This window comes from Hirundo rustica, chromosome Z (genome assembly GCF_015227805.2).
Source record: "Hirundo rustica isolate bHirRus1 chromosome Z, bHirRus1.pri.v3, whole genome shotgun sequence".
In the NCBI taxonomy this organism is placed as follows: domain Eukaryota; kingdom Metazoa; phylum Chordata; class Aves; order Passeriformes; family Hirundinidae; genus Hirundo; species Hirundo rustica.
In genome coordinates this window covers 2,734,439-2,748,474 of record NC_053488.1, presented here as the reverse complement: position 1 = coordinate 2,748,474, position 14,036 = coordinate 2,734,439, and the positions used below count along the sequence as shown (strand labels likewise).

The 14,036-nt window shown below is 34.4% G+C and overlaps 1 protein-coding gene across 1 annotated transcript in view; it reads right to left on the bottom strand.

Moving 5' to 3' along the window:
- RFX3 (regulatory factor X3) overlaps positions 1 to 14,036 on the bottom strand; it is a 100,310-nt gene that overhangs the window by 28,886 nt on the left and 57,388 nt on the right. Inside the window, exons 3-4 of the mRNA XM_040089932.1 lie at positions 11,558 to 11,655; positions 4,496 to 4,754 (exon numbers count right to left, since the gene is read on the bottom strand). Coding sequence (XP_039945866.1) covers positions 4,496 to 4,754; positions 11,558 to 11,655 — 357 coding nt within the window. The remainder of the gene's footprint in view (positions 1 to 4,495; positions 4,755 to 11,557; positions 11,656 to 14,036) is intronic.

Genomic DNA, 14,036 nt, shown 5'->3' with positions numbered 1-14,036 from the left:
GGAATACTACATTGGAATAAACTAAGTTTTGAACAGCTCGGTTTTTTGATAAGCAAATACCAGAATAAACATTAAACTGCCAAAATTGGAAACACTACAGTTGCTACAGGGCTTTTATGCAGAAAACACATTAAAAGCCAATGAGGCCAGCCGGTATTAGAGGAGAAGCAAGGAGCATAGACAGAAGAAGCCAGAATGCAGTTGGGGTAGGTGTGGCTGACCTTAGTAGGCATCATTCTCCCTTTCCCCCCACATTCCTCCTCTTGTGAAGATGACAGAGTCTCAATTCAAGACTTTACAGTGCAGCAGAAAGGCCCTCAAAGGGACAGAGAAATAAACAAATTATTCTGGCCTACAATGAAACCTCTCGAAGAGAGGGGGAGAAGCCATGATGCTCCACAGCTCTGAAGCAGAAACCAAAGCAGGAGATTTATCAAGGCCCAAGATCCACCTGATACCTTTCCCCCCCCACCCCCCCACAAAAAAGGCCACTGTGATCAGTTGCGGAAATGGTAAATAAATATCTTGCCTGTTTATGATGTCAGACAAAATGATCTAATAATCCTTTTCGCACAACAGTTTATGCATAATTGATTTGATCAGAAATGGGTTTTTTTATGCTTAAATGGATTTAGTTACATCAACATTACCAGAAAAGTTAAGAAATGGAGGAGGAAAAAGCTCCTGTACCAAGAAGGAAATTAGTAAGTAAAATCTCACCTGAAACTTAAATTCAAATGATAGCCTTTATGCCTTATGTGAGACTTGCTAGTTTTTCTGAAATAGTTATAATACTTCCACTAGCATTGTATTAACAGGATATGGTATTTACATTGGGCCTTCTTACTTCTTGTTGGTGTTTTCTCTCCAATAATTACAACATATTTTCAGCAAGTACCATCCTTCCTTTAAAGTCAATAGCAACTTTGCATGCTGTGTTTACTAGCAGAACTAATAGTCAGTGGTGATACATTATATCAGTATTAATTTTGATTTTATTTTCATGCAGAATAAGATTTGCACTGAAGTAGGATGAATTTCTGTAACAGCATGAGTGGAGACTTCCTATGGTTGGTGATGACTGCTGAATGACAACTGTAAATTGAAGATCAGTCATAAAGCTTGTTAGAAAACAAGACTAATAGATGAGAGCCTCTCACTGACTGACAAGCATAACAACACATTTATTACTAGAAACTGTATGATTTTTTTAACCCTGTGATATTATGAAATATGGTGATTAGATCACCTCTTTTCATCACAACAGTCCTTAGGTGTTTACATATGGGAAAAAAATGGAAGGTGATTTCTATTTCATTATTAACACGGCAATCCAATTTTTTGGAGAGTCCCTTAAATGTAGTGGTTCCTTATTTAATGAGGGCTGCCAGTAAACCAAACAGATGACTCTTTCATACAGGTTTCAACATGCAAATTCATTTCAAATAGACATCCAGCTAGGTTAAATCAGTTCCTCTTCAATGCAATCACAATATGTTCTTGACCGATCCACAAAAATACTCACATGAAAATGATAATTTTGGAAAGCTGCTTCTCTACTGAGCATCTTATACAGAAGTTCTTAAAATCTGAATGCCTTTCTGGTTTTATGAAAAAAAAACCTTTTTAGCACATAGAGAAAGTAGTTTAATAGGGCAGCAAAGGATATAATGGGAAGAAGCCGTGAAATCAATGGAAATGAAAAAAGTAAAGGAAAAGCTAACAAATGTTCTTCATGCATACCAACATAAACCAGTACTGGATATATGCTGGAATAGTTAGACAGCACAAGTCTTGGTATTTTGGCTATAAAAGCAGTGCTACTGCAAGCTATAGCTTAATAAGGACAGCTCTCTTGTATGAATGTTTGACAGAAAATTGAAACAAATTAAATATTACAACCAAAATGTTAGCTCTTTATTAAAATTCTGAAGCAGAGCTCTGAATGACATTAAACCATAAAGAAAAAAGTGAAAATAAACTTAAGTTAAAAGGTCTATCATTTATTGAATTCTGCATAAAATAAATAGCTTACCTGCTGAAGAGTAAATTAGATTTTTAATTTAATTTATCTAAAAGACAGTTAAGAAAATTTCCCTATTTTACATGTTTGACTTTTAACCTAAAACTCTCTTGTTTCCTTCTTTCTTTTAACTTAAGCTAGATGTATTAGAAAGAGATAACATCATTCATACAATAATTTGCTTATAACAGAATGTAATGATTTGGTCAGTGAGAGTGATAAATGACAAAACAAGTGAAGTTATCAGCTGAAAAGAGTAAATAGAACTAGTACCTCTATGGCAAAATAAAGAGAACTTGTGATGACCACACACACACATATATATATATATATATATATATATATATATATATATTCTTATTAATTTCTATATCCTTTTTCTCTATACAAAAATTCTCCAAGCTAATTCAAAATCAGGAAAAAAATTCTGCATATTATTCTAGCAAAGCAGTCTGGATACAGGTTATTTTGATGGCTCCAATATATTCTCTATACAAGAATGGAGAATGCTATTCTGTTAAAGATTACACAAGGATCACAAGTGAAACAAGCTCTACTTAAGGTGCAATCCCATTGAAGTACTACATTGCTCTATTTAACTCAGTTTAATCATGCCCCCTAGTAAAATTAAAACAGACTTGGTGCTTTCAGGTGGGTTTAAACTGAACCTTTAGTATTTCAATTAATTCTTGAACATTTCAGCTGAAACACACCTATCCTAAAATTATGATCTAAAATTATGTTATGTCCCTCTTTTTTAGCAAGAAATGTACTTCTGACGTACTCTAATGTATCCTTTGTATAGAACTATATTATACAGAAGAAATAACATCCTAAGAAACACAGGAAATTATTTTAGTGCCAACATGCAATTCAGTAATTGTTGTTTAACTAAAAGTATTTTTCCTATTCTTAACAGTGAATTGATACAGCAGTATAGAAATTTTTTTGAGCAACTAAAACAGGCTATTTTATTGACACATAGAGCAAGAGAATAATGCTGCTGGAGCCATGAACACTAGCTTTTGTTCAACGTTGGCAAATTCTAATTTTAATTTTTGAAAAAAAAATCAAACCAGTTTTTAAATTTGCAAAATATAGTACGGAGTTCTGACATTCAAGTAATTCTAGGATTTTCAACTTCAAAGTAACTCTACTACTCTTCATTTCTGTTTACTGCATACATTTAATGTGAAAACATTTCACTTGTCTTCACAGTCAGGTATATGAAATCTGAAAGAGGAATGACAATTTTTTCAGAAACTGTTCTTCTATTAAGGCATGAAAAATACAGGCAAATGTTAATATACACTCTTTTTTACAACTCAAGTATAAAATTCTCTTGCTGTGAAAGCTCCCACTATGTTCAAGTGGGATAGTTATACTATTCATGAATTATGACTCTTCACAATTTTTGTTTTCAGGAAATAACACTGCATGGGTTTTTTGGATAAAGTAATAATTTCTTGCATGGTACTTAAAATTGTATTTTCCATACCAATCATCTTAAGCTTCAAATTGGAGAGAATTTTCATATCATCTAAATTATCCAATGCTTTTACATTAGTTGCTAAAAATTATGTCCCCTAACTTCATTGCCTTTTTGAATCCGTATTATTACAGATGCTATATCTCCTTTCTATATTTTTTAACTGCTGCTACCCTATGTTGCACAATTCTCTTCCCCATTATTTCCAAATCTCTACGTGCAGACCACAATACTTAGAAGAATAAGGTAAAAGTGCTCCTTAGGACAGCAAAGGTAGGATTAGTATAAATCCATTTTCCTAATTGAAATATAGGCTGATTGAGTAAGCTCTTAGGTAAAGTTCTCCATGCTCAGTTTATGTATCCACAATATTCTATACCACAGTTTTAACAGAATGCATCTTCCCATAGCACTGTCAGACATTCCCACAAAGAGCTTTTAATCTGGAACAGAATTCGGAGAATATGTACTGAGATAAGTAAGAATAAAGTGGAATAAAGTGTTATTACCTCAGTATTCTGAACAAGTGGGAATTTTTTGAAATAAGCTACCAAAACTATACTAATATCAGGCAAACAAACTGGGGACTTAAATTCAGAGAAGTTACCGATACTGATCTATAATTTACTTAGCATTTACATATAATATTACATTACATATTACATGATTTAACATTTACATCTAACATAGTTACACTCAACAACACTGTATTTTTCTTACATTTTTAGAAAAATTACAAAATGTTGAAATTTTGTAAGCAGTCAAGGGAAAGGCATGCCTTCATGATTAACTTTTCACAGTACCCTTACTCCTGTATCTTATACATAGTGCTTTTTTTCACAACGAGTCAGTACTATGTAGTCCTTATTCTGACAACACAATACCGCAGTGCATTCTGTCACAAAAACTGTGTCAGTCTGCAAGAGCATCTGAGCCACTAAGAGACCAGTCCCAAAGGTTTTGCATCAGTCTGAAATACTTACTGTCGCTGGGGAGGCCCGCGTTGTGTGAGTCACCGTATGACCAGAGTTTTCCATGGAATTGCCAATCAGATAGGTCCCTCCTGAGCTGCTAATGAGTTGTCCTCCTGTTACGCCCATCTGAATCCCTCCAGTGCCCACCATGCTATGAGACGAGACCACTGTTGTCACCTGTGCAGAACTTCCTTGAGTATCAAAATAATTTCCCCCAGTGTTTTGACTGTACATCTGGGTTTCTGTGTAAGGATAAGTTGTTGATCGGCTTCAAGGAAAGAAGATTTAAAAAAAAAAAAAAAAAAAAGGAAAATACATTATTTGTATTTCATTTAGCTGAGGGTAATGTTATAACTCTAGAAATTGATTCACAAAAATTAAAATCAAATCAGATTGGCACACAATCCCTGTCTCCTCAGAGAATAACAGTTAATCAAGGCAAAGCATTAAATAGCTAACTCAGCGTCAATGACAAGCCAAGTATCCACTGAACATTATAGACAAACTGTCAGTCTTACATGAAGAGGAAGAGAGAAAGGAACAACAAAAATTGAAGGCAGGCATGTAGAGCTAATCCAATTATTAATATATTGCAAAGCAATTTACAAAGTTCTGCCTGCATCAACCTTTTTTAAAATTTGACAATAGAGTTTTGATTTCTAGTCGGATGTTATGTGTTTTGCGTAATGTGAAGTTAGCAAAATTACAAATAATTCATATAAATGTCAGCTAACAGAGTCCAATGTTAAAGAAATTAGACATGAATTCATGTAATGATAAAAAAAATGGCACATAAGAAATAAAACCAAACAGAACTATAATGTGTAAAATGGTCCCAAAGATTAAAGAAGTTAAAGGAATGCAACAGTAATATTTTAAAAATAATTATCAAATATGAAACATTCATGTCATTAACCAGTTCACCCTACTAAACTACTCAAATACTGAAACCTTCTACCATGTGTTTCATGTTCTTATTTACTTATTTTGAATAGTTATTTTCATGTGTTATAATCTACTAATAATTTTTGAATTTGTATTTGTTCCCACAAACTAAATTTGACATTTAATTCAAAATATTTCAAAATAATGAAGTAAATATAATTCATTATTTCAAAGACTGCATCTCTGTATGTTGACAAGCATGATCACAAATAAAAATCAATTTATCCAACCATTCATTTTCTTATTTAAGTATAAAATTCTGTAACATTTCTTGTAATCCACAGGCAATATCAATTTATATGGCATGTAACTAACAAGATAAAAAACCCCCAACAACCAAACAAAAAAAACCCCGACACTTTTGTACAGAAACACAAGAGGTGGATGCAGCACTCATGTTTTATGCAATAAGCTGATGATTAAGACATCTATGCAAGAACCTGAAGTCACGCTTTTCTTTCTCTTTATCTACACAATATTTATTTTTTATTAAAATTGAGAAAAAGTCAAGGCAATTTACTGTTGTTATTTTTTTAACGATGAAAACTTATGTAAGATTACTTAATTACTAAGCAACAGACCCAGAAATTCTAATTTCTTCTTTACCTTCAGAAAAGCATTACTTCTTAATAACTGAGGAACATAATAGTACCTCATCAACAACCAAAGTCAGAAAATTTGCTTTATTAGCTACGGCTACAACAGTTTCTCCCTTCCCCTGCAGAGACTTCCAGAATCTCCAAAACTGAAGTTTTAAAATCTGAAATGTTTCACAAGCTTCAAACTACATTTCCGCCCCTTACTCCTCTTCAAGCTACTTAAACACTTTCCATTTTATTTTGAGTATTTCAAAAGCCTCAAGATCAGCAGCAAAAAACCTTGAAGCTAATCCAAAAGAAATGCCTTGCAGCCTGCTGAAAACAAAGCAAATTAATTCTTTTAGGGACTAATGCTCAAACAGATTTTAATCCATTAACCTATCTTTTGGAAGTTAAAATCAGTTTATCTTTGCATTGCAATAACCTATGTATATATTGAGGTACTGTGCAGGTCCTGATTAATCTCTTCTCTCAATCCAAGATACCATGGTGATACCTTGTGATATCCTAAGGATATTGTTTATCTTAGAACTATAGAAAAGAGCTACTGAGTTAAGGTTTGAAAAAAAGACTGAGTCCAACCATTAACTGAAGGCTGCCATCTTTATCCCTAAATCATGTCCCCATGTGCCACATCTAGATGTTTGGTGAACATTTCCGGGGTGGTGGCTCCACCACTTCCCCAAACTGCCTGGTCCGCTTCTTGATCACCCTTTGCAGCGAAGAAATTCTTTTTTAATGTCTAACCTAAGTGTCCCTTGGTGCACCTTGAGATCACTCATCTTGTGATGAGCACAATAACCACTAGCAGACTCGATGTAGCATCTATCTTTACATCTGTGAACACTGCCATGCAGCAGAGGACAAATGTAGGGAAATATGATTTAGACTCAGGGGAAACAGTTCATGGAAATGATCACCAAGTGACTGACTGACTGTAATTTCTCCCAAAAGAGGAAAGAAAAAATCTTGGTATCACCTGTCAGTAAGGAAAGTAATGAAAGGATAAAATCAGTGTTGACAGCAAAACTAGATACAGCTAGAGGAAATACAATGTACAAAAGATGCAAAGAGAACAAACCTCACTTGCAAAAGTGGAATTGAATATTGGAAGCAATGCAAATCCTAGAGAATGCTTCAAATTTCAAAGAAAATTAACTCACAGACTTGGTGTGGACTAGGAGACAAAATATTTCTTTGCTTTCACCTTGTTTAGGTGTATCTGTATATCACATTTATCACCTGTAGACCTCTATATCTCACATAGTCTCTAAATAAGGACTGATTGTAACAGAGCACCTATTTCTGCTTAAAATAGCACTTTGTATCTGTGTATCAATGGGACACATCAATCTTGGGTCTGACTCCAGAATAAACATACTCTTCTGTTTGGTCCAACAATCAGCAAGCTTTTCTAGAATACCTGATCATTGGAGATGATTTAGCAAAATTTTCACAACAGAGATCGACTGTGTACTTAGAAGTGAGATGAAACTATTATTATGACATGCAATAATAACTGAAACTTAGCAAAGAGATATTCAATTTAACCAAAATTATTCAATCTGGAAATTAAAAATGCAGCTGGATAAGATGATGTTTTGGAAAGCAGTTTTGAGAAATGATAATTTTAGAAAGCAGACTTAAATTCTTTAAGGTTATTGCACATGGTAACACAACCCTTTAAAATAAAGTTGCAGCAAAGAGGAAAATAACTTCAAATAAGGAAGTGTTCCTCTATTTCTCCACAGAACTTGTAGCACAAATACATTATACTTTCTCAAACAGCCTGACATATCATAGTCAGTTCCTTCCCACTGCAAAGGTTGTAAAAGCTTTCCTAGCTCTTCTCTCCTTTAACAGCTGCATATAAAATCGCACAGGGAGTAATCTCAAAAGTTTTCTAGCTCTTTATGAGAACACAGTGGTGATTAACTCTTGCCTGAGACAGCAGGAAGGCAAGAGAACCTGATAGTTCCTACTATTGAAACAATGGGAAGTTCAGTGCTTACTAGAATGGGGCATTAGAAAGCTTATCAGTTACAAATAAATTTGAAGTCTAAGTAGCTAGGTTCCAGAATCCCAGTTTCCAGAAGGCTATGCAAACTAGATCATGTTTACCGAGAGCAAGCAACAAAAAGTCAGGCACTGCGTGAATTCAATACAGATTAAGCAAGCCCAGGTGCCTGATGTTAAGATCCCACACTAGAAACTAACAACATCAGCAAGAGTCAGACTAGCATTGCAAGGTACAATAATTTAAGGCATTTCATATTATGCCTCATTGCTTGCTTACATATATTTTATAATAATTTACAAAATATAATGTTAGAAATAAAAGAGATGAAGTTGTGGTATAAAGTTGTTTAAAACACTACTTTTTTGTACATAAAAACAGAAAATAATTTATTTCTACATTCAGTAAGCCCCAGCATTACCACACAAATCAATTGCAGTGTTGCCCTGCATTGCAAACTTTAATATAATGTTACTGAGCCAAATTTTTAGACATTTTTGTCTCTTCAAAGACACTGACATTCTGAAAAAAGGAGAAAAATAAAAACAATGGCACAGGAAGAGCAAATTTTTTTCTCATTCTCCCTTAGTTTTCAGTGTGTATACGCACACACTGGAAATAATTTATTCCTATCTACACCTACGACTAGATTCTATGTAAATACTCGATCCATTGACTACTATGTATCAGTGGTCTGAACTTCAGAAAAGCTCCAAACCAAGAAACCCTTTCATGCCAGAACAGTATCTTCAAACTCCTTTAAGTCTTTAGGATATTTCTGTGGTCCTTGAACTAATAGAGAGCATCACACCTTAGCTATCCTGAGACAGAATCCTTTGTCTAACACTGAGGGAAGACCTTATCACAGCCGGATCCTGGAGGTGATGTATCCTAAGCAAAGGGAAGAAAAGGAAGTGCCATACACCCTGAAACTGTCACAACAGAATAGGATACAGCCATTAAATTACAATAGCGAGGCATTTATTAGCCGTAGAAAAGACCTGAGATCTTCAACACTTAGTCCAAGAGCATTTTCCACATGGAAACAAAGCAACAAAAGCACACACAATGCACAACTAGAGAAAACCCCGCAAACTGAGGAATACAGTAAATGAAAATTAAGGCGAAATTGTATAAATTTTATCCTCAGGATCTTTAATTTTGACAGTTAAGGAAATATTAATTACAGATTTCTAAAATTCTGATAAAGTACAGTAAACTTACAGTTCAAGAAATATGGTATTGCCACTACTAGAAACACGTCAAAGGATACATGCTATCTCTGCAAGACCTCAGGGGTTGAGCTTTTCAGGCTCTCTTTTTCTAGGCGTCTCTGTCCTAGTCTAGAGTTTTGTTCTAGCAGTGATTACTGAACAATTAGATAAATGTTACCTAATCTGTTTCCATTTTAGCTTAGCTTTCTATGACTGTGTGGTATGAAACCTATAAAATGCTGAGGCATTGTTCTGCCTAACAGACATTAATATCAAATAGCTATTCTGTACACAATAAACAATCTGTGACCCTAGATCAAAACCATGATCTGGCATAACAGTATTCAAGAAGTATCCATTTGGGCAAAACCAGACCACATGAAACAAATTCTGATAAACACTGGAAACCACTGAAGAAGGAATAAGGTATAGAACATGTTAAAAATAGCTGCAAGTGGACACACTGTGGGGCGGCCCTGGCCACCCATCCTACATTGTCCACACGTAATTCCTGTGTTAGCGGCAAATTGGTGTGACTCTCTGTGACTCAGACAGGAGCCATTCACCCTAGTAGGCATGAAGGAAATCAAAGGAAAAGGAGAGCCAGAGAAAAAGGGACAGATACTAGTAACTAGAAGGAAGATAACAACTTTGACTATATTGAAAATAGTTACTTTATTTAACTGTTAAGATTTCAATTAGGGTAATGGTAAATTCTTATGTTTGCATAAATGGTGTGGTTTGCCAACATAAACACCACAAATTGTTGTACAACAAGTTGGTGAAGAACGTGGTTTGGATCCAACAGCAATGGCAATCCTTGCACAATCCCAGGAATTAAAACCCTCTTCGGCAGCATCAGAACAAACAGGTAAATGGCTACATTTTATTCATGTGCTACAATTTGTAAGAAGAAAGTTCACGGCTAGTATGGGGAACCAAATGACTTTTTAACATATGTGCAGCAATAATAGTCTGAATATATTCTGAACAGCCAGGCAAGCCTGTGCATGCCATTGCAACAACAATGCACTTTTGTTTCAGGATAGTGACATGTTTAACAAGCAAACCTGTTGTTAACTAGAGACAAATGCAGACAACAGTTCAAATATTCTCATATCATACAAAATATGTGACAAGTTGTAGGCTACACCCTTTGTATAATTATATTGACTCTAATTATAATAAAACAAAATAACTTTAAATCAGTATACTAGAGAAGCATATTAATACATATTTAAAAGACATTGTTTAGGATTTACAAGTGAGAAAAAAAGCCAGAGAAGACAGTATGTGAAAAATTAATAAATTAAAAAGAAATTACCAAAGAACACTGTCAGTGTTAGCATCCTAAGTCTCTGAATCCAAATAATATTGCTCTCTTGAGCTGCTTTTGGATTACCATCAATAAGCACCTTCAGACAATCAAAAAGATTTCTAAATTGTATTTCTTTGTAAAGCCAGTTAGAAAGCAAAAATGGTAAATGAATAAAAGGCGTTGTTGAGCACCTTTCCAAGCAACACAGTCTGCTCTGAAGTCTGAGCCTATTTCAAGGATGGTGTTGCTCCAAGCCTATTATTAGATTAGGTAATGTCCAGAGGTCAGACCAAATCTTTAAATAAATAAATAAAAAAGTCTTTCTTAGCTTGTGTATTGAAGAAAGAAACATGATGATGAAAAAGCTTGCTCAGGAAAGCAGGAAATGCACAATCATGTGAATAAAGATGGTAAAGAAAGAGCAGAATGAGACTGTTGATTTCCTTCCTCTGCTTTTCCTCATTCCTTTGGGGAAAAAACCCAAACTGATCTCATTTTATGCAACACAGGAATGAAATTACATTTCTTTAGATATTTGCTTTCTTTATATTACTTTCTATATATTACTTTCTTTAGATAGTAACTACAGCTGCTGCACCTTTCTATCATTTGCCCCTAGGACTGCAACCAGGAAGACAGAAGGCCCTGCCTTTTGTCCTGAGGACGGAAGTTACACAATATGTCTTTCAGACAAAACACACAGACTTGAAGATACTTTTTCAAACAACATTATGCCATACAGGGTGCAACTAAAACAATCACAAGTATTCTACTTAAACAAAATTTCTGCCTTAATAAAAACAAATAGTATGAATTCACATTTTATATTTAAAAAAAAAAAAATGACACTAGAAGAACTGCAATTGAATAATTTTTCTTTCCAATTTAAGATACAGTAGTTGACAGAATCTAACTGAAAATACGTATTTAACTTCACATTTTAATTAATATTAAAATTCTGACCATTCTCCAACTTACATAGCTCCATTAGTGTAGACTGTGTCACTTCCCTCCACATACTGAACCTGGGCTGGGTAGACATGCTGTACTTGTTGCACAGTCTGTACTTGCTGTACCTGAAAACAAGAAAACCAGAAGATTGGGACATCATAAAGAAGTACCAATGCTCCAGTGCACCTAGTGGTGTGATATCTCTGTTCTCAAAATTACTAAAGGTATATCACAGCACTAGCAAAGAAAATTACTGTTCTTCCACAATATTTGTGTTGTAAGTTTGGTAAACAGAGCCCTAACACTGAAGATGCACGCTCAGGAAGCATACATATCTTCAGTGCCAAAGACATAACTAACTGGAGAGCACAAAGATCAGAAGAAGTGTAACTTTGCTTTGCATCAAGCTGAAGAATTACATTTACTACAGGAGAGTATAATTTCATTACATTTATTATGTAATGAATTTTTTATTATTATTTCATGTAAGTCCTAAATAGTACAAGCCTTAAAATCATAGCTCAAATATGTTGCAATAAGTTTAGAAATAAATGTTGTCATTAAGATGCTTTAGCTCTTGTTTAACTGGAGTTAAATTACAGTGATGCAAGATTTTTTTTATGGTGTGCAATTATGGGCCAAAAACCCCATTCTGAGTAACTCCATTCCCAGAATATTACCAGCTCTTAAAAACTCCAACACAACCTGGTTTTAATTCAATTAACTAAACAGCAAGAGGCAGTAAGGCATGGATTATCTTCACATGTATTGCTAAGAACAGTTACTCATCAATTACTTTGATTCATATACTACTGTAGGAATGTTTCAGGTTATGTGAATTTTCTCTCCAGTCTCAATTTTTTGTCTTCTCCCACACTGATGATGAAGAATTTCATCTTTTACACCTGCCATCTTTTAGAGAAGCCATATTTTAGTCCAAGAGCAGTCCAGAATCTAAACATGCTAAAGTGCTTACAGAGACTTCACAGAATGACAGTTTTACCCAAGGAATTGAATAAAGAAAATATCAATGCACTTATTTAGTAAACAGATTTAACATTATGTGACAAGAATTTTTCTTGCATTTTTTTGTTATAAGGCTACTTCAATCTAATCCAGTTGGTTCTTAGGACTGCAAACACCATAATCCCAGATCAGTCTGGTTTCATGCATTTTATGAACCCTCTCCAAGAGCTCTTAAAAAATATCCTAATCTAATACCTTCACTGGTGTTGTGTTTTAAAAAGTTCTGCAAATAAGCACATTTCCTACTTTTTCATAATATTGACTCTGAAACGAAAATCTAGATTTTCACATAAACCTTTCCTGAGGTTGACATTAAAACCCAAAGTCTGAAAAAGAGACAAGACAGCCGAAGTTTAAGATGCAACTAAACTACCGTGATGAAAAATCAGATGCTTCTGTCCATTAGCAATGAGGAAATGAATGGGAAATCCAAAGTCTTCTGATTTCCCACATGAATCATTACTTGAATTGAGAAATACACTTGAAACACAATTTTTCAACTTCAAAAAGTATACTTTGAAGATGTTTGCTTAATTATTAAGGTAAGGCAACTGTGTACATTTCTTCTCCTAATAATATGTAGTTATTTAACAGAAAGGTTCAGTTCTCAAAGTAAACACAAAAAACTCCTATCAAAATTATGCACATTAATAAGACCTTAGAAAATTCTTTGAATTAAAAACCATAAATAGCTGTATTGTACAAACATCTTCCAAAATTAAATTATTTCTATTCCCATCACTTTTGACTTCATAACTCAATTCAAATCATAATTTCATGGAATGGGCTTGATCCAAATCCACTCTAAGAAAGGCCTGTAAGCTTGTTATCAGTCTGTACCTCTTAATACTCAGATCAGCCAAACTCTGAAAAAATGACCCATCCCCACAATAACTGGCCAAAATTTGTATGTGTTTTATTGTGAAACATATATGCAACTTACTGTGATGTTTTTTAAGTTTAACTCTAGGCACATTTCTTCCTTCTGGGTGAGTCAGTTCTATGGTGTCCAATCAATGGGAGAAGGGGAGATATTTTTGATCTGCCTATTACAGAACACCAAACTGATGTACTTGACTTATGCTGTGAGAAAACATCTTGAAAACAGGCTTTGCTCTAAAAACCAGCAGGTTGTCACCTGACATGTAATGGATATACCCCATTTTGTCTCTCAGTAGCACAGCTGGGGAAACACTGTGGAAATGATGCTGTTGTCAGTATCAATTCCATGTTCTCATCCAACTGCTCCCAAAATGAACTTTGTTCCCTATTCACACACATTGAATATGGCTTAGTTCTTATTAAAAATAACCCACACTCTTTTGCTGTTAATAAAGGAGACATGATTTTCTTCCTGTAACCTGCATATACTGGACAAAATGGAACTCTACATTGTGTACAAACACAGCATTTAAACAGAAAGGTCACATTTTCCTCCTACACAAGGCATTATATCCTCCCAATATTCTTGAATACAAGC